General features: G+C 46.7%; 1 protein-coding gene across 3 annotated transcripts in view; it reads left to right on the top strand.

Moving 5' to 3' along the window:
- Window positions 1-1,095: 1,095 nt before the first annotated feature.
- Window positions 1,096-21,184, top strand: part of ppargc1a (peroxisome proliferator-activated receptor gamma, coactivator 1 alpha) — a 34,642-nt gene continuing 14,553 nt past the window's right edge. Inside the window, exons 1-5 of one of the 3 annotated variants that reach the window (XM_061669510.1) lie at window positions 1,096-1,365; window positions 3,091-3,270; window positions 15,445-15,636; window positions 18,145-18,270; window positions 19,714-20,059. In XM_061669510.1, the coding sequence (XP_061525494.1) occupies window positions 1,318-1,365; window positions 3,091-3,270; window positions 15,445-15,636; window positions 18,145-18,270; window positions 19,714-20,059 (892 nt within the window). In that variant the 5' untranslated portion in view covers window positions 1,096-1,317. Of the gene's footprint in view, window positions 1,366-3,090; window positions 3,271-15,441; window positions 15,637-18,144; window positions 18,271-19,713; window positions 20,888-21,184 lie in introns of all 3 variants that reach the window. The other 2 variants (XM_061669509.1, XM_061669508.1) reach the window with 2 other exon arrangements.

Genomic DNA, 21,184 nt, shown 5'->3' with positions numbered 1-21,184 from the left:
AGAGAGAACTGTGCTACTGCGTGCGGAAGTCTGGAGTGGTCAGAGAAGTATGTTAGAATAATACAGGACATGTACGAGGGCACCAAAACAGCGGTGAGGTGTGCTGTAGGTGTGACAGACGAATTTAAGGTGGAGGTGGGACTGCATCAGGGATCAGCCCTGAGCCCCCTTCCTGATGGATAGGCTGACAGATGAGGTGAGACTGGAATCCCCGTGGACCATGATGTTTGCAGATGACATTGTGATCTGCAGTGAAAGCAGGGAGCAGGTGGCGGAACAGTTAGAAAGATGGAGGCATGCACTGGAAAGCAGAGGAATGAAGATTAGACAAAGTAAAACAGAATATGTGTGCATGAATGGGAGGGGTGGTGGGGGAAGAGTGAGGCTACAGGGAGAAGAGAGAGCGAGGGTGGAGGACTTTAAATACTTGGGGTCAACCGTCCAGAGCAATGGTGAGCGTGGCCAGGAAGTGAAGTGAAGAAATTGTGAGTATATTGGTAGAAGGATGATGAGGATGGAGCTGCCAGGCAAGAGGAAGACCAAAGACAAGGTTGATGGATGTCAGGAGGGAAGACATGAGGGCAGTTGGTGTTCGAGAGGAGGATGCAGGAGACAGGCTTACGTGGAAAAGGATGACGCGCTGTGGCGACCCCTAAAGGGACAAGCCCAAAGGAAAAGAAGAAGTTATGAAATGTTCATTTGGTAGTTTCGCCTTAATTTCTGCTTGGGCTGGCCTCTGCGGAGACTTTTTTTTGCTCTCTGCAGTTAATGCTCGAATCGACTTGTTGTTATACAGCCTTATGCGTTTGGATCTATTTGTGGACTCGAGCCAGTAGGAATGGTTGGAAATGTTGCAAGTGAAGCAGGAGAAAAGAAGCAGGATGATTGTTTGTATGGCTCTGGGTAGATAGTTATATATATTTTTTGCAGTGCACGGACACAGGCTTTTTATTTTACTAAATTTTATTTATTTATTTTTTTATTTTTTTTTACTACGTGTGCAGGCAGACCACGCCTCCGCCGCGCGCGTCACTGGTGAGTAGCGTGGACGCGGAGTCACTCCCCTGCCTACTTTTAATAGCTTTGTCATGTGATGGAAAGCAGTTGTAAGACAGGTGCCCTCGGTTCATTCTCGGCGAGGGGCAGCAGTTGCCTGTGTGCCAGCGAGTGGGAAGCGTGCGTGGATTTCTTTTTTTACTTGATTTCTTCTCCCCCCCCTTTTTTTGTGTTGCATTTCAGCCCCTTTCCCGACGCTTTTTTTTTAAACAATTATTTTGGGGGGTTTATTTTTTTACGGAGCCGTCATTCGGTGGCTGGATGGCGTGGGACAGGTGTAACCAGGACTCGGTGTGGAGAGAATTAGAGGTGAGCCCATGCAAAAAACAAAAAACAAAAAAAAAATGATTCGTTGTTTCCTTGTGGAGTGCTGCTATGTTATTTCCTGGACCGACGGAGCTTTTAGTGGCTGCTGAGTCCTCTCTTCCCGATGCGTAACGCGTAATCTGGACCCAGTCGAGGATGCAACAACGCGGGACTATATGGCAACTGTTAAACAAGCGGAATGTTTTTTTTTTTTTTTCTCCCCCTTTTCCATCTCGGTTCCTGGTGTAGTTTTCGCACAAAAAGGGGACCCCTTTCACTCTTTCTAGCGGATGTATCGCTGCCGTGGTGCGTTCCGGTACCGGAGAGGCTTTCTCGGCGTCAAAATTTGTGTGTGTGTGTGTGTTTTGGAAAAAAAAAAAAAAAAAAAAATTCCCAGGCTTTACGCACGGAGTCCCTTGCTGATCAGCGTCCGTGCGTGTTATTTTGCAAGGGAGCAAAGTTTGCGCACGCGAAAATGGGTGGGGGTGGCATTCGATCTTAAATCGGCCAAATGAGCACATCAGTGCACAATTCTATTTTTGTTTCCTTGCACCTGCCGGCACTTTCACGATCTCCACCGTGCTGCGCAGTGAGGCTCTGCGGATTGTTTCCCTTGGTTGTGGCGAGTTCGCCGCAGTGCTTCCGTGATTCTGCCCCCCCCCCCCACCCAAAACAAAATGCGCACAAGCAATAAATATTTGCACCGGGAGCTCCTTTGCAATGCCCCTCCGCTCAGCTCCGATATGCGCGTAAATCACCGATTGCCTGTCTGTGTATAGGCGCTCGTTCGGCCACTTTGCACCCGGGAAGTCCATCAGATAATTGGGCAGCCTGTAAACGGCGAGCCTCTGGTTTGCAGTCTTTGGCTGCCGTGCCTTGTCAGACTGGATCACCTCACAGGCACAAGCACCCCCGCCCCTCCCCACCCTCCTTTGCGTGTGCAACACAACCCAGCTGTCTCGTCACAAGTCTTGAAGTCATTGTGTGTTCGGGTTGGGGTGAACAGATGAACTGCGACACCGGTGTCTAGGCGGTGCTCCTCGCTTTTCCTCCTCGGCACAAGTAACGCGTCTCCTCGCTTTATTTTATGTATTGATTTATTTAAATTTTCACCCTCAGCCGAACTTCACGTCCCTCCGGCTCAGGAGAGGCCGAAACACCTCCACCTTACCCGACTTGGGCGGCCCGAAGTTTGCGCCACTATTTCGCTGTAAATGTGTCTACTAAAGTTAACAACAACAAATGTCGCAATGGCATATGTGGGTTGCCCATCCTTAGCAGAGGTGCATCATAGGAGCCCTCCTGCAGTTCCATTCACATTGACCCTGCAAAAAAAAAAAAAAAAAAAAATCAGCTGAGGCATGCAAATTAGCCCAACCCCTTCCCATCTTGCTCTTTGGCTCTCTCTCTCTCGCTCGCTGGCTTTCTGTTTGTTTTCACAACACCCAGAGCCTCGTTCGACCCCATCGCTGCCCCCCAAACCCCCCCCCCCCCCCACCCCCACTCCCCGGGCCTCCGTCCTGTTACAGTTGAGCGGTGGGGGTCCAGGCAGCTGCTCCGTAAAGTCCCACGACAAGTCGTCCACATTACATAAAATGTCAGCGGGCGTGAGCGCCAATCTCAGTTTGCGGGCCGGGGGATCCTACGACAACCCACGCGACGCGTCTGCTCTGTACATGTGGCATTGATCGTCCTTATTGGTGCCCCGCCCCCCTGCCCCCCTTACAGTGTGCTGCCTTGGTTGGCGAAGACCAGCCCCTCTGCCCAGACCTTCCCGAACTCGACCTCTCCGAGCTAGACGTCAGCGACCTCGACGCCGACGGCTTCCTGGGCGGCCTCAAGTGGTACAGCGACCAATCGGAGATCATCTCCGCGCAGTATGGCAACGAGGTGTCCAATCTTTTCGAGGTAGGCAGCATCTTTTTCTTTTTGTGAGAATGATGTCGGGTGCTGAAAAACCAGCGCTGGCACGGGAGATAACGTGAAGCTTGATAAGCCCAGCCGAGGACCTTTGTCCCCTTATTTGGGGCCTGACAGTGGTGGGGCCTCCTTATCAAAAGTGTTTATTTCAGCTTGGACTTACTAATGCGGCTCACATCTGAAAGCAAACTCTGGACACGTCATAAAGAGAGGTTTCTCAAAAGGCTTGTAAAACTTTAATCTTTCCCCCCTATCGCTCTTCCGGTGTTCCATTTTTCTGTTGTCGCCCAGTGAGGCTTCCAACGAGGTCGATGATCCGGTCCGGGCTATAAAGCCGTCCGTCTTCACAGTCTTCATTAGGAGCCCTTATCAGTGCCGGAGATAGACAGGCGCCGGCCGGGATTGGCCGCCCAGAGGGCGGGAAAATGGCGTCGCATGCTCACGTTTTCAGCTGCCGCGCGTGCGCTCGGTGGTCCGGCGGGCAACACTTGATAACAGGAGAAATTCTTTCCATGTTCAACTTCGCCGACGAGCGCCAAGAACTGTGTCAGTGCCTTCGTGTGTGCCTCACCTCTACACACAGACACACACACACACACACACTCACACAAATGGAGTCTAAGTGGTGGCTGGCGTGACTGTCTGCCCCCAAGCAGAGCGATATGGCTTGCAGAGGATGGTTAAAAATACCAACAAGTGTTACTTTAAACAACAATGGAAGTCCAGCTACGCTTAATAGCTTTTAAAACTGCTGTCACGTTGCGAGTCAAACTGACCCAGTTTAAGATTAGGATACATACAATAAAAATAGCAGATATTTCTTTGTCAAGTGTCATTAACATACACCACAATGGGGTATGGGGTGTCAAACTCAAGGCCGGGGGGGCCAAATACGGGTCGCCACATCATTTTATGTGGCCCGCGAAAGCAAATCATGTGCTTCTACTTAATGTTTCTTGTTAAAATCTGTTCCCAAACTGCAAATTGTCCTCGCTTTTAATAATGTTGAGAGAATGCAAGCATTTTTTTAAAATGACCAAACCACTTTTTACAATAAATTGAACAATACTTGAACACATTTTTGTTTGACTTTGTATTTCAAAATTAGTTCTCCATTAATTTTGTTTTGTATAATGTATCTAATTATATGATGAGGCAATTACAAATTTATATGGTTTCACAGTCATAAGTGAAACTATAACTGCAGTGTGGGCTTCGACAAAACTCAGTTTGACACCCCGGAGACAAAATCATTCAGAAGTCCATTTAAAAACAATAATTACCACATTTAACGTCTTGGCGGTATTTCTCATTTATTTAATGTTATCATAATTGAAAAAGTACCTCATGATTTCCTTCAAAAATTTAAGGACATTTCATAATGACCCCAACTTTTCAATGTATACCCCAAGTGGTTAGATATGGAGTTTAAAAAAATAAAATACAACAATTATTGGGACACTTTTGGATGATAAAACATATCTCAGGTCAAACTGACCCAGGAACATTATTGCTCCTCCTTAGAAACGAGCATACCAGGAAGGTGAAACATTTTTGTGGCTCTAAAGAAAACTAGTCCTAGTCCTATATTCTATATCAGAATCATCTTTTTTGCCCAGTATGTTAAAACATTTGTCTCCGGTAGTTGGAGATATTACTGGGGGGTAAGGGTTAGGGTTAACCTAAACCCTTAACCTAACCCTCTAATAGTGAGGGTTAGGTTAGGGGGTTATGTTAACCCTACCCCTCTCGTAGTTGGAGATACTAATATCAATTTTGTCTTGAGATATAAAAATAGACATAAAAATAGTCCCTTAATGTATCTTCAGTGCGGCACGGTCCTCGACTGGTTAGAGCGTCTGCCTCAGTTCTGAGGACCGGGGTTCAATCCCCGGCCCCACCTATATGGAGTTTGCATGTTCTCCCCGTGCCTGCGTGGGTTTTCTCCGGGCACTCCGGTTTCCTCCCACATCCCAAAAACATGCTAGGTTAATTGACAACTCTAAATTGCCCATAGGTGTGACTGTGAGTGCGAATGGTTGTTTGTTTCTATGTCCCCTGCGATTGGCTGGCAACCAGTTCAGGGTGTACCCCGCCTCCTGCCCTATGATAGCTGGGATAGGCTCCAGCGCGCCCGCGACCCTAGTGAGGAGAAGCGGCTCAGAAAATGGATGGAAGGATGCATGTGCAGTGTCCAGTGGTTTGTCAAGACCTTTACTAGCATCTAACTTTTAAGTGTTGTACCTATGCCTTTTGGGTTCCGACGTATCCAGCTCCCATGGAGTCCAAATGCGTGCCGTGATGGTACAGAAATGGGCTTTTACACTGTATCCCCCTTTTATGGTGAAACATCTGGCCTGCGCACGTGTCCCTGCGATTTGGGCGCACGTGCTCGGCATGAATATTGTACACTCGTGCCGATGTTTTGGAGCCCTTGCCGCGCACGCCGGCAGCTATTGTGTCACGCTGAGTGCCTGCTCTGCAAATCTAAGCTGTGAAGAAGCATGGGTAAGGGGTGCGAGGGGGTATAGTTTGTAACCCCTGCTGCCCCTCCCATCTTCGGAAACTTTGAAGTCACCATATGAAGTGGCCAGTTCTTCATGTTGCAGGACCCGGCTAATCCCTTTTAATCTGACAGGGGAAAGTTTGCCTCTTGGCAAGGATTAGAGTGTCGGAGGAGTGCTCGAAGGGCGGGGGGGCTGCTGATGTATTTCCTAATTAGCCTGCTGGAGCATCATCATAATAAAATCCTGATTGTCATCTTGGAACCACTTTCAGGTTGGGGCCGTCGCTTTTGAAGGCGTTCCAATAGACTTTTTCACCATGACGTCACACATCCTTCCGGGTGCTAGTAAACAAACAATTACGTCATCTCACCAAGGCAGAGCCATTGACAATACGGCGGAAATGGGTTGAATGAGGATTTTGGCCTTCTCTACTCCCGTTGTTTGAAAGTGTGAAGTGTCAGGAGAACAGAAGATGATGCGCAAGGGAAATTGCTTTCAAGGGAGACAGACTGCAGTCTTGAAAGTTTATTCAATATAGACGTGGTTGAATTTCAGACGTGGTTAACGTGATTATTGAGGGACTGGCAAATGAACTGACTTTTCTGTTGCTCGGAATTATGGCATAGACGAGCTCTTTTGATGCTAAAATGGATAGCGTGCTGTAACAGGCTAGCCGTGATGTTTTGCTAATGCCTTGCATGAACCTGATGATGGTTTGGTTCCCAGTTCGTACCTTTAGAAAGTGGCTTCTACGTCTTGCGATTTTCTCTCTACAACTATTTAAGACATCCACTTGGTTTATCCTCCTCACCCACAGGTCCTGCTCGTGTAATCTTCGAAAATCAAAACCAAAAAAACTAAACTTAACCTTTTGGGGAATGTCTGGCGATGCAACCTCTAACACAAGTTTTTGTCATCGTTTCAGTTCAGGTCAGCGGTAGTCGCTGACGTTCTACCATCCAGAAGTACCCTGAAAAGGTTTATTTCAGATTGCAGAAATATTCTGGTGTCGGACTGGCCAAGAGTTGATGACTCATTTGAGACCGGCGCGTTTGCGTGGCCGCGGAACTAGTTAACTACATGCCCTGAGTGTGTTTGAACTGTATACGGGGCAGCAACGTGGGATCACGAGGTGTCCCCTGGCTGGCCTTTTGCTCCATTCCCCACTGTTCCTGATGCGAAATGTGCAATATGATAAGCCACGCCCCCCTCGTTCCCCCATCTACACACCCAACCATGACTTTCTCCGCTTGTGTTCGACACCTCTTCGAACCGGGCTGACTGGGAACGTCTGCGCTCTATTTCGGGGCGCAGTTGTTAAGGGGGCGCTAGCTCCAATACTTTCCTGATGTACTGCCAAAGATAACAGCATGGATGTGTTGACCTCATGTCTTTTGAACTGGCCAGAGCCCTGCTAGGATTACATGGGTGGCAGTCAATGCGGGGGAGGGGAGAGGGTGGCCGGCCAGTATCTGGATAGTTCTCGGATACCACTTAATCAATGAATGGATTGAGGATTATTAGTTATGTCTGGGTCCAGTGCCCCAAGCGATCGCCACAAAAGCATTGCTGAATGAGTATGTTTTGGAAGACCATAAGACACACCACAGCTGAGCTGTCCATGGGGGTTGTCAACGTGGGGAAATTCTGACAGCAGTGTGCACTACATGGTATGGATTTATATTCCATACAGAGTAGTGATTCTATTACACCTGAAAGTCCTGTTACATTAATTTCTCAGGAGCAGCAATAATGTTCTTGGGTCAATCTGACCCAGCGTATGTTTGATTATGTAAGTTCTGGAAATGGCAAAAAGTCTCTCTGATTCTTTCCACTCCTGTTTTCATTGGCCTACGGGGCAGCTCTGATTGAACCCTACGAACTGTGACAGAAACAAGTAACTAATGAACATGAACACGAGAATCCGAGCAATTCTGTTGATCTATACTTCTGTTACAGCAAAAATATTTCACATGCAATTTTTCGAGTGAGTCGCACAGGATTTTTGTTGCTTGGTGGTCGGTGCCCCCGCCTCTTCGTGTCATCGTCAAGTGTCCCGGCATATTTGTCCACACTGGGCCAGAACGACATGAGGACAGATGGGTAGAGAAGGAGAAGGTTTGGGCTGGTGCCAACCTGAATCAAAGCCCAAGGATTGCAAGTAAAAGGTTGTGGGCTTTGCAGCTAGTAAAATCAAATGCCAAGGCTTTAGAGCCTTACGAAGATAGTGTGCATGGACATTCTGCAAGCATGCGATCACGCGTCGCCGAGCTCTGTCGCTCATGCGGTCTGACGGCCTTTGCGTAGCTCCATTGGGCCCAAATCTCCGTCCAAGCCTTCTGTTATGTTGGAGGTCCAATTGACCCATTTTCAAGACAAAAGAATTCCATACAAATATAATAATCAAAAGTCATTTTCAAGGTATGCAAATCTTTTGCTTGGTTTAATATGTTTCAGATTTTTTTGTTTGTTTCTGCCCCTTTTGGGTATTTAAACATGACCCGTTCAAACTGACACCTTTTAAAGTGAATGGAATACAATATTGAAAAAAATAGTCCTGCTTGGCTTAATAAATGTAATCAATCAATGTTTATTCAGATCATTTTTGCCACTTTTGGAACTTGCCCTTGTCAAACTGACTCTGCAACATAATTGCAGCTCCTGAGGTTTCAGGTGAACAAGGATTGGATTGATCAGGTTTGAAAAATCAGCAATAGAGTAGCTCACACACTTGTTAGCAGAAACACACACATACGGCGCAGACTCTTATTGTTCCTGCTTGTACCCTGCTGAGCCCTTTGATTTTGCAAATTTATGCTGACATTTGAGAATACACCGCCCACACCGGTTCAGCGCTCCAGCAAAAGGGGTGTACGAATTACCATAGTCACCAGAATGCACCGCCCCTTCCTCATCTCGGCTGTTATCACGTCGGGGCTCGAAGCGATCGGCCGAGCAGACGCACGCTCGGGCGTCATTCCGCCGCCGCAAAACTCCCCGCCTCCTTTGGCTCCCGAGGCGGAGGATTTGTTTCTTCTGGAAAGACGAAGCGGTAGACAGGGGGAAGGCGGTGGGATCCCAAACAATAAGTCCCTTCCGGGAATGTTTGGGGAAAAAGAGCAAGGGAAGGGAGTATCCTTTTGGTCTTGCACTATCTCTCCTCCACACCCATCCCTCAGTCCCAATGGGAAGATGCTGCTCCCGCTGCTGCTGATTGCAGCACAGTTTGGTGAGCCTGCCCAGCTGATCCCTGTCACTGCCACCGGTGTCTACAGGTGTGTAATTGAAACGTAGCACGCGCGCATCTGATAGTGGTCTTTTGGAGCCGGCGTGCATCAGGCCCTGACGGCTATTTTTAGCCAATGGGGTAATCTCGGCTAAGAGCCTTTCAGGGCTGTTTCACGTTAACCTGGCCAAAACACTAAGCCAATAATCCAACCCTCCCCCAGTCTCTCACTCACACACACATACACACACAGCAACATGTTGCCATGATGCCACGCGATAACACGCCGTGTGTTATTTAACACTGGTCTGGATACATGGAATGCTTTCCTACTCCCGAGATTCTCCCATTACATTTGGGAATGATAACGCCTGTGACACATAAACATGCAATATTTGCTTTGATTCAATCAAGGTGGGAAATCGCCCATCAGGATGTTTATTGACTTACCTTGTGTCCAACCATTGTCATGTTGTTGACGTAGACTAAGCTACCATTACGAACTGAAACGAGCCAGATATGTAAACCGTTGGCTGGTTTGTTGCATTTGTTGCTTTGCATGGGAGCGTTTAAAGTAAGTATTATGGAAAAGGCAGAGCCAGACTTGGCTGCAGGCTGCGTTGTACAAGGCGGATCCGGAAGGGATTGAAAATCATCCGGTGGTCAACGACAATCGATCGCTGTGCATTTGGCTCACATTTGAAACATAACCATTGAAAAGGGCAAGTCTACACCTGGACACAAGTTTTGGAACCTCCCAAGTGTGATATATTAGACTTTCTGTTTAAAATGTAGGGAAAAAAATAGGATAAAACATCGTCTGATTCTTGTGAAGTAGCTTTTTTTGCTGCAGCAGCAGGTCAAGTTGGCCAACGCAACAAACCTACTGGGGGAGGGTTAATGTGTGGTTGGATGAGTTTGGCGTGGAAGAGCCCCATCAAACACAACCCAGAATGATAGCGTCCATATGTTTGGCATTGATGTTCGACAAAGATGAACCTTGTACCAGCTTTGTTCTCCTTACTTAAAGACGACGCCAAAGCCTTGTGAAGTCCTCTCTCTTTGACGAGCCCATATGGCACATGAAAGTACGTGACAATCGTGGGGCGGGGAGCTAGTGCGGGCGGGCGGGGGTGGGGGTGGGGCTGTTGGAGACAGCGGAGATAGCGCGCTTGCAAAGTCACGACCGGGATAAGAGACTCCGCCTCTACCTGCTTCCAGGCGCTCACACACACACACACACACACACACACACACACACAGAAGTCAAGGTAAAAGATAATGCGTTTATTTGGTAATCAGCAAATAGCTTTTAGCCAGTGGGTAAGTGGCGGCGCCTGTGAGGCCTTGATAAGATCGTGTGCTTTCAGGTGTTTCCCTGTCACACCGCCATTCAGCACAAATTGAATACGGTGACCTTCTTTCGCCGCCGCGTCAAATTGACTGCATTTCCTCCCAAAAGATTCTGCCATTTCAATTACCATACATCTGCGATCTTGCCAACACGCACGCACACACATGCAGCACCTGGCTTCCTGTGCGTACCACGATGCGGATTGTGACAACGATGTGCACAATTTTGTTTGATACAGCACATTGGCGTCCTTCCGAGGACGCCGTAACTGCGACAAAACACTATCGATGGGCTTGGCGAGGCCCTGAAGGTCTCATACACACACACACACACACACACACACACACAGCGTGCAGCTGTGTAAGCGTGAAGGTGGTGTCCTCTGTTAAAAACAGCGAACCCCCGCATATATTCGCGATTCGGCACTCGCAAATTTGCTGAGACGCACTTAAAAAACAAACAAAAAAAAAGGTTTAACACCATCTGGTCACAATCTTGGTGCCGAGGAGCTATGTTGAACTGAGAGGAGGGGCAACATTTCGTCAGGCCATAGTTTTGTCAAATAAAAAAAAACTTAAATTAAAAAAAAAAATGTGGCAATTCGGAACATCACGTGACCAAACCTGGACAACGGGAATAGCTGACTGCCTATGAGTGCTATGCTAATGAGCAGGGATACATTTCGATTATGCGACTGTTTGAAGCCAAACTTGCTGCAATGTTCTCTTTATGGATGGTGTCTTCGGACAAAAGTTAAATGCACGTACATAATTTATTTTAGGGCTGTCAATATCGAATCTTTTTCGAACAGATTATTCCATAGATATTTCATCAAGTACTTGAGTAATTGCCACCCCCCACTCCAAAAAACAAAATTGACCCCCGCAATATTTTATTTTTTATTATTCTTATTATTTTGTTTTTTTTTACTACTAACATGCATTTTATTCTCATTTGGACTTCTGGACTTCTATCCTGAAACCGCATATGTTGGTACTGATTGTGTGGCATAAACACAAAAGTAGAAACAACAAAATCAGCCTTCGCTAAACGGGGGAGCATTCGCGATTAGCATTAGCGCGCTAGTGCTCATCATATATCACGTTATAGGTACATTACACATCTAATAGTGTCTTAAAAATCACTTACAGACGCTCCTCTGTGGTTTCTGGCAATGCTTTCCCAACGGCACAACAGTGCGTCCGTCTGCAACAAATGTCCGAGCATGGACATTAGCCAAATGGTTCCGGCAGGCGCAAATTGGTTCCGTGCGGTGCAAATATGCTTTTATTAATACTTTTAATTGCCTCGAGCCAGACATTTTTGCGTCAACCAATTTTTGTGGTCGACATTGACATTTGACAAAAAGACATTGCAGACGTTAGGGTTAGCCCTTTCGCCGAATGTGAAAGTAAATTGCGCATATACCGAATTACAGACCTTATTGTGTGGGCATCACATAATGGGGCTCATTCATTTTCAGCAGACGTTACGATAGCATATTTGCAGTAAAGTAACAGACTCTAGTCTAGTGCTCATCGCCGGGTCCTGTTCCTTGTGATGTACAAAAAAAGATCTAGGTGAGCGATACAGGTTTTAGCGGAACAAGGTGAGACTGCACACAACAGGAAGAAGAAAGAACATTCCTGCTCACATCCCAAGGGTAGGCGTCGCAATTGAATCTGGTCGCATGCATATCCTGTACATGTACAGTATATACAGTTTAATAATATATATATATATATATATATATATTGTCTCTTCTCACTTTCTCTTTTCCCTTCTTTTGCCCTATCAGCTCATCTGATAGTGTTCTAACAGTGTCGAATGGTTCCCGGGAGAGATATCTTTCTCCACACACACACACACACACACACACACACACACACACACACACACACACGCACACACGCACATCTTCATTGACGGGTCAAACCATTTCCTCTCTGATGTATTACTCGCACGGCCTCCTAAAGCGGAGACAGACATCTGGCATATAAATAGCCAGCGCACTCCTGCAATGCCGCCTAATGTCAATTCATCCGCATAGTTCGTATGCTTTAACAAGGAGACGCCGAGTGGTGAATTCCGAGCAGGACTAATGGATTATTACAAAGTCACGGTAGCGCCACCACCACATAAAATGATTGGATTGGGAGTAGCTTCTGATGATAACAAGAGCCAGTTGGCTGCTATTTATTAAAGCTAATTGCAGTGCCGGGACAGATTGAAGGTTTAACATTTAGTTTTATGGTTTGGAAGTCTGTCAGGCGCACAACGGAGGGAACTCTTACGTACGGTCGCATGGCTCCACACAGGCCGTAATCGCCTTCTCTCTATTTCGGTGAGTTCATGCTAAATAAGCAGAGGTCTTTGGCGGGACGCTCCGAGCCGTCTCTCGCTGTGCCCTTACCCTTTCCTGCCACCTTCCACCATCATGACCATATGTGCGTCCAGCCCCTGACTCACCTTGATTTAGTCCTCCTAGAGTTTTGCCAGAGTGTCATGATTTGTTTATCTTAGCCCAAAGTTGAAAGCCGACACGATTCATCTGAAATCTGATCAAACGTGACCACCCAGGAAAGATTTAGATGAAGCAACGCAATTAAGATGTCACGGTGCAAAGCAAGACGAATGAAACTTTAACTGCAGATGACCCATTTCATCGCAGATGTTTCGTCTTCCCACATTCGGTGGAACTTAATCTTGTGCTCGTTCCCTTTTGATCTATTGTCTCCTTTCCCCCAAAAAACTGTTTTGATATGTTTGGATTATTTATTTTTTTGTTAGCCTTTGCAACGCTCAAGAAGCAATTAGCAGATTTAATTTGACTATTTGGCCCAGAGTTCGAAGTGTTTGTTTAAAGCAGCTCCTTTCACTTTTCCACCTTCTGTTATCAGCCTGGTGAATAGTATCTCTTGGAACACAATGCCTTGGTCTGGAACTCAATAAAATAGTTAATGGCAAGGACAATCTCAAAGAGAGCCCTACCTGATAACAAAAGGACCTCACCTAATAATGAACAAGCGGCTTTCTTTGCACTGACGTGGGGCAGAGGAGGCGGGAGGGGAAGCTCTGCCAAGCACTTGCCAGCATGTTTTATGGCTAATTGAAGCATTTGCAATAAAACGGCCACAGAATGACACCCTGTAGAATTGCAGCGGGGTTAATATATTGTGATCCCACAATTAGCCCGCGATTGTTAAGATCTCTTTAATTCGGCGAGGTCCATTAAGCGGGATGGGCGAAAAAGTGTTTCCACCGAGACGTTTATTTATTTATTTTTTCCCTTTCTTTGTTCCTTCTGCCCCCGATCCTCTCCGCAGCTCAGTCCGAGCACTTTTAGGAAGCTACCTTGATTCTCTTAAAATTACATTTTTGGGAGGTTGCCACTGGTGTGGTACCACCCTGCATTCTTGACTTTGACACATTGGGATCATACCAGTACCCTTATGGCCCTTAGTGAAATATCAGCCAACCGTTACAGAGAAAACCAGCGATCCGGTCAATCCCTGGACTCCTTCATGCAAACATTGGTCGGTCAATATACAAAGAGAGCCAGTAATTGGTCGGTTATTGGACTCGTCGTTCCCAAAATGGTCAGTCAACATGTGAATACTGTTTCTCACTGTGTGGACAAGGGATTGGATCATTCTTAAGCCCACTGGAATTCTTAAACAAGAGTGTTCTGGCTTCCGGAATATTTTCTGTACATCGCTTGGCTTCTTGTAGGAGGACGTCAGAGCTAAACGGATGGCTCATTAAAGATGACAGGCGTTTATAATCCTACTTTTGATCTCTCACATGAGTTTGGGCTAAGGTATGACCCCCACCCCCCCCGCCCCCCCACCCCTCCCCTCAACATACTTCGTCGCCAGGTAATAACGTTTGAAGCTGGGGGGAAAAAAAGGGTTGCACACCGTTCCAATGTGGTGGATTTAAAGCTCCTTACAAGTAATTAAACAGCATGACACCTCATACAGAGCAATTTCCTGCGAGGCGTTTTGCTTGCCAGTGTGGCATGCCCCCAGTCTACATAGTGTTATCTCGTTGAAATATGTCCCCTTCATCATTTTCTAATAATGACAGAGTGCTCATGTTGTTAGGGAAACGATCGAATCACTGAGCATCCGATTAACATTTTCCTCACTGTTAGCGAGCTAACCGAACATCTAAGACATCTGTGTCATCTGTAAATGAAAATTGTAGCGGGGGCGTGGGACATGAAAATAACCAGTGGCGGCCGGTGACATTTTGTCAAGGGAAGCAAAATAACACTTATTTATCCACGTCCAAAAAACACCCAGTGAATAGTTGTTTGCAAGCAAGCAGCACTTTGATTTTGTCGGAACAACGTTTGCTTGTCATCCTGTTAACAAGTACGACTTATTTTTTCAAAAAGCAAACAAGTTTCGTTGGTCATAGTGAATCATGGTTATTTAATATATATTTTAGTATGGAATAAGTCATTACAGGAGATAATACAAATTTTTTATTTTTATTTTTTTAAAAGAAAGCTTATTTTCTTGACGGAAACTTGAAACCTGTCATTAGCATCCACTGTCCTGTCAATTTTTTCTAAATATAGCATGTTTATTTTTGCATAAGTGGACAGTAATTCTCCACATCTGGGGATTGGTGGCAAACATATTTTTTGAGATTGAACTCGCAGTCATTGTTTGCCCACAAACCCCTCCATCGCCACCCCAAACATTTGCGTCTCCCCCTCGATACTTGCTACTTGTCAGCCTTGGTGTAATGGCTTTCTCTGAGACGATTTTATTTTGGTCCAGTAAAGCTGCGTGTTTAAAATATGAGTGACAGGCTTGACTCACTTTGCAAGGGGGAGAGAATTTTGTTTGCCAGAATAGAGCCAGCTCCTGGAGAAAAAAAACCAAACAGTATTAACAATAAAAGTGTGCATGCAACCACCCACCACTCTTACTTTCCTGGGAGGAAAAGATTTACAACTTCCAGACTAAAATGTCCTATTTTTCCCCTTCTCTCTGTGTTTCTGTCTGTCTTCTGGTTTTTTTTTTTTTTTTGCTTTATTATTTCATTTCCCGCCTAAGAAGATAGATGAAGAAAATGAGGCCAACTTGCTGGCAGTGCTTACAGAGACCTTGGATAGCATCCCAGTGGATGAGGACGGTCTGCCTTCGTTTGAGGCTCTGGCAGATGGGGACGTGACCAATGCCAGTGACCAGAGCTGTCCGTCCTCCCCCGACGGCTCGCCTCGCACCCCAGAGCCCGAGGAGCCTTCCCTGGTAAAGCCTTCTCCATTTGTCTTGTCTTGTCTTCTGTCATTTTAAAAGCATTCGTATGGAACCACTGTACCAAGTGCTGGCTCTGGATCACAAATGTGACTCCTCGGCTTGATGTCAGTCAGTCGCTACTGGGTTGTGGATGTGCACAACAACTGACTGTTTCCTGTCCTCTGTTAGTGCTTTCATCTGACATTACTACTAAAACCCCAATTCCAATGAAGTTGGAACATTGTGTTAAACATAAATAAAAGCAGAATACAATGATTTTCAAATCATGTTAAACCTATATTTGATTGAATACACTACAAAGACAAGATATTTAATGTTCAGACTGATTTTAGCAAATAATCATTAATTTATAGTTTTATGGCTGCAACACGTTCCAAAAAAAAGCTGGGACAGGTGGCAAAAAAGACTGAAAAGGTTGAGGAATGCTCATCAAGCACCTCTTTGGAACATCCCACAGGTGAACAGGCTAATTGGGAACAGGTGGGTGCCATGATTGGGTAGAAAAGGAGCTTCCCTGAATTGCTCAGTCATTCACAAGCAAAGATTGTTCACCTCTTTGTGAACAAGTGCGTGAGAAAATAGTCAAACAGTTTCAGAACAATGTTCCTCAACGTACAATTGCAAGGAATTTAGGGATTTCATCATCGACGGTCCATAATCTCATCAGAAGGTTCAGAGAATCTGGAGACATCACTGCATGTAAGCGGCAAGGCCGAAAACCAACATTGAATGCCCGTGACCTTCGATCCCTCACTGCATCAAAAACCAACATCAATGTGTAAAAAATATCACCACATGGTCTCAGGAACACTTCAGAAAACCAATGTCAGTAAATGCAGTACGGCGCTACATCTATAAGTGCAACTTGAAACTCTACTATGCAAAGAAAAAGCCATTTATCAACACCCAGAAACGTCGCCTGCTTCTCTGGGCCCGAGCTTATCAAAGATGGACTGATGCAAAGTGGAAAAGTGTTCTGTGGTCCGACGAGTCCACATTTCAAATTGTTTTTGGAAATTGTGGTCGTCGTGTCCTCCGGGCCAAAGAGGAAACGAACCATCCGGACTGTTATGTAGATGTATTCTACTGCTTTTTTTACATCATGGCCAGGGGACTACAGATGAAAACTAGCCTTCTGGCTATTTCTGGCTTTTTTAACCATATGTACTTAATGTGTTTTATGAAATTGCATTGTCCCCTTTCAAAAATAAACTGATAAACGTTATGGATGCAAAGTTCAAAAGCCAGCATCTGTGATGGTATGGGGCTGTGTTAGTGCCAATGGCATGGGTAACTTCACACATCTGCGAAGGCACCATTAATGCTGAAAGGTACATAAAGGTTTTGGAGAAATATATGCTGCCATCCAAGCAACGTCTTTTTAATGGACGCCCCTGCTTATTTCAGCAAAATAATGCCAAACCATATTCTGCACGTGTTACAACAGCGTGGCTGTTGTAACACGTGCAACAGCGTGGCTTCGTAGTGAAAGAGTGCGGGTATTAGACTGGCCTGCCTGCAGTCCAGACCTGTCTCCCATTGAAAATGTGTGGCGCATTATGCAGCGTAAAATGCGACAACGGAGACCCCCGGACTGTTGAACAGCTGGAGCTGTACATCAAGCAAGAATGGGAAAGAGTGTCCTCAGTTCCCAAACATTTATTGAATGTTGTTCAAAGAAAAGGTCATGTAACACAGTGGTAAACATGACCCTGTCCCAGCTTTTTGCGAACGTGTTGCAACCATAAAATTCTAAGTTCATGATTATTTGCTAAAAACAATAAAGTTTGTCAGTTTGAACATTAAATATCTTGTCTTTGTAGTGTATTCAATTAAACATAGGTTGAACATGATTTGCAAATCATTGTATTCTGTTTTTATTTATGTTTAACACAACATCCCAACTTCATTGGAATTGGGGTTGTAGTATTTAGAGATGGCCTCTTGTCCCAAACAAAGGAGGTAACTCCAATCTGCATGGCTCGTAAATTCTAATTGTATTCAAATACGAGCACCACGGTGGGGCCAACTATGGCCTGAAATGGAGTGGGCATTGAATGAAAGGCATGGCAAAGGGAAATTTATCTCCTCTATTCCCGGTAGGTCTCGGCTAATCCGTGCTCCCCCACACCACTGCCGCCGCGCTCCTTGTGCCAAAGTTGTCTCTTTTGGCAGCAGGGCAGCCCTCTTAGCATTGTGCGATTATTTTTACACACAAGCTATGAGCAATTCTCTTGGCTTTTAGGTCTAAAATGTTGAATTTATACTTCATTTAACTTTCCTCATGAGCTTTACAGTGTGTTTGTTCAGTCCCCTTGGAGTGGACAAACCTGTCACGTACTTTTTTTTCACCGCTTTTAGCAGCCCCCATCTGCTCAGACGGGTTAAAAATCAGCGGCAATTGAAAGAAAATGGCCATTTGCATAATCCGTGCTAACTTTGCCCTCCTTCCCTACCGTCTCCACCACCCCCCTCCTCCTCTGCACCGCTCGGGTCCAGCTGAAGAAGCTCCTTCTGGCGCCCGCAAACTCCCAGCTCAGCTATAATCAATACACAGGTGGCAAGGCACAGAACCATGCAGCCAGCAGCAACCACCGCATCCGACCACCACCTGCCGTCGTCAAGGTACGCGCCCTCATTTTTATGTTAGTCAATCTTCCTCGCTCTGCTCTCGTGCTCGCAATTTTCTTGTTTTGGTCCCCGCCTTTAGATGTTGTTAGACTACCGCTCTGCTATCCCAGGGGTGTAGGGGGCTTCTCGTGATGAAAACAGGCTGATTGCTGTTGGGCTTTGCAAGCGCTGCTCCGGCACCACACTCTCATTAGCACCGCCACTTATCCGCCTTGATATGGGGACCCGTCAGAAGAATAACACTGATGGGGCTCCAAATATTGGGTAATGTTCGACGACGAATGAGTTCACGATGAAGTTACGCGATACGGGCTTGTCATTTTGTGTCCAAACATATATTACAAGACATTTTCTCTTACTTTGAAATGATCAGACACATATTCGCGACGCGCCATGTTTGCACAGTGTCTGATTCCATTTTCATGCGCTGCCTTTTGAGTCGTGCGTTTGCGGAGCGCGGCGAACGAGAAGTCCCGAAGGACCCCGGCATGCAAACAGAGCGCTCAGAGGGCTGCGCAATTAAGATGATGACTTCACACCCGCCGTCGCTTTCTAGTCACTTCAGCAGCCGCTGTGCTCCAGCTACCAGAGTTGTTCTTTCGAGCCTTGTGTCTACCGATAAGTCCGGCGGCACCTTCACTTGTGAATGCCCTAACTTACTTGTTATTTCTTTAGTTATGAGCCATCGCTTGGTCGATTTATTATTATTATTTTATTTGTTTTGCTCTCTTTTGCCAGCCAAAATTTGAGATACAGGCAAGCTTCAGATAAACTCCTGCTTCAGTGAAGGGAAAAAAAATGGCACAATTAAGATTCTAAGAACAAATGTTGTTTCAGTTCAAACTCTTGGCATCCACGCGAAACGCTCAGTTATGCTTTCTCTACACAGCATAAACTCTGAACATCACATATTCAAGTTGTTGGTGTTTCTTAGCTGTAAATTAGCTCTCAGCTAATTTGGCTTTCAAGAAAGTCAAAAGTGCGAGTGATTGGGCTTTTTTGGAACCCCTGGAAAGTGTCGCGGTTGCAGCAGCGTGCGGTGAGCTCTCGCTTATTTTTTTTCCAATTTTTTTTTTCTTCTTCTAAACGCTCTGCTTTGTAGTATAGGGAGACATAGTTCCATTCCTACTGATGTGGAAATGCAGCACGCCAATCGGTTCTTGCTGGTGCATGTAACAGAGCATCGCAGTACAGCGAATAACGTTTTTGGAACAAAACCCTCGCCAAAGAAAGACTGCGCAGAGATTATGTCCGGGCGGCTCGTCCGGCGGGAGTGTGGCGGCTTGGCGACGGACTCTGAGTGCTCACTGTGTTTTCTTATGGGGATGTAGTGGAATAAAGTCATTTCAATTCATGTCAATGGATAAATTTGATTGATTGATATATGGTTAAATTGAGTTCCAGTTTTGGGAAAATGTCGTGCCCCCTTTTGAACAGATGGAGAGTCCCTGGAATGGCAAAGCAAGAGGGGTCTCCAGCCAACAGAACCGCCCTCTGAGGCGGCCTTGCACAGAGCTGCTGAAGTACTTAACAGCCACCGATGACATCCTGCTCCACACTAAAGCCAACGACGCCAAAGGCAGCTGGAGCGGCGCCCCCGGCAGGGACAAGAGCAGCCTGGGTCTCGGCGCCTCCTCCTCTTCCTCCTCGCCGTCCTCATCATCCACGTCCTCCTTCTCCTCCCTGTCCTCCACTTGTTCTTCGTCCACCACCGCTTCCAAGAAGAAATCGGCCGTGCCGCCGCAGCCGCCGCAACCGCCGCCACAGCAGCATCACCAGCGAGGTGAGAGCCGGGCTGCAGGCGATTGTAGTGGGGCTGGGAAGTGGCAGCGTTGCGCTAAGGATGACGGGGTTGAGGAGTCGGAGGGGGCCTCTATCTCTGTCGGCCACAGAACCTACAGCTGCGGCCACACTCGCCCTAAAGCCAGCGAAGAAGGAAGGCCGCCAGGTGATGTGGGCCACCTGGCCGCCGCTAGGTTCATTAGGTATATGCATTCTTATTCCCTCCCTCCCCGAGAGGTGAGTCACAGCTGTGAGCATTGCCGAGAGGCTGTAGGCGCCACTCGAAATAAGAGTAGTGGGGCCAACCGCACCCAACGTAGGCACATCACAGTGACTATTAAGAAAAGGGACGCAAAGCCGGGGCACCCCTTACTTAGCCAGCTGCTCACCACCAAACAGAGACCTGCTCGCTACCGAGACCACCTTCTCATTCCCTTAACCGGCACTCACGGCAAATTAGTGGGGAAGAGCTCGGAGCGTATCAAACCCAAGGAGGAAGAGTGCGCCAATTGTAGACAGCAGAGTCGATCGACAAAGGCCCACATGCGAGACATGGGCTTTGGACTAGAGCTGGGGTGGTCAAGCCAGGGAGGCTATGGGGAGGATGTTGACCATGATATTAATAATAATGATGACGCTGCTCCTGATGGTGTCTTTGATGATGACCATGTCACGGGCAGCCCCGCCGCGGCGCCCTCACAGGGCCCGCCGAGCCCACTCTTCCCAGATACTAGCATTGCAGAGCCCACCCCTGCCTGCTTCATACACGGGCACGGGCAGCCCCACAGGCAGGCACTCAGCGAGCACCCAGACGACCACCTGTTGTTAGGTAATCATGACTGCATCCCCCCCCCACTGGCCTTATCTCTGCTCCCTCTCCTCCCTCCCCTGCTCTAACCACTTCCAAGTTTGACGTCACGACTAACCGCTATTCTAATTCGAAGCTAACACTCATTCCGAGCGCATCAACACGACTGACACCATTGTACCTCCGATTTCTATTGAGTGAAACCAAAACACAGGGTGTGGGAAAAGGGGTGAGCCTTGTCTTGCTACTGTATGTCTTGCATTTATACAGTTGGCCGGTTGAGCTGAGTGTGCTGAGTATTTTAGCCTCAAAACCCGG

Source organism: Phycodurus eques, chromosome 23 (assembly GCF_024500275.1).
Source record: "Phycodurus eques isolate BA_2022a chromosome 23, UOR_Pequ_1.1, whole genome shotgun sequence".
Classification (NCBI taxonomy): domain Eukaryota; kingdom Metazoa; phylum Chordata; class Actinopteri; order Syngnathiformes; family Syngnathidae; genus Phycodurus; species Phycodurus eques.
This window is presented reverse-complemented; position numbering and strand designations above follow the sequence as displayed.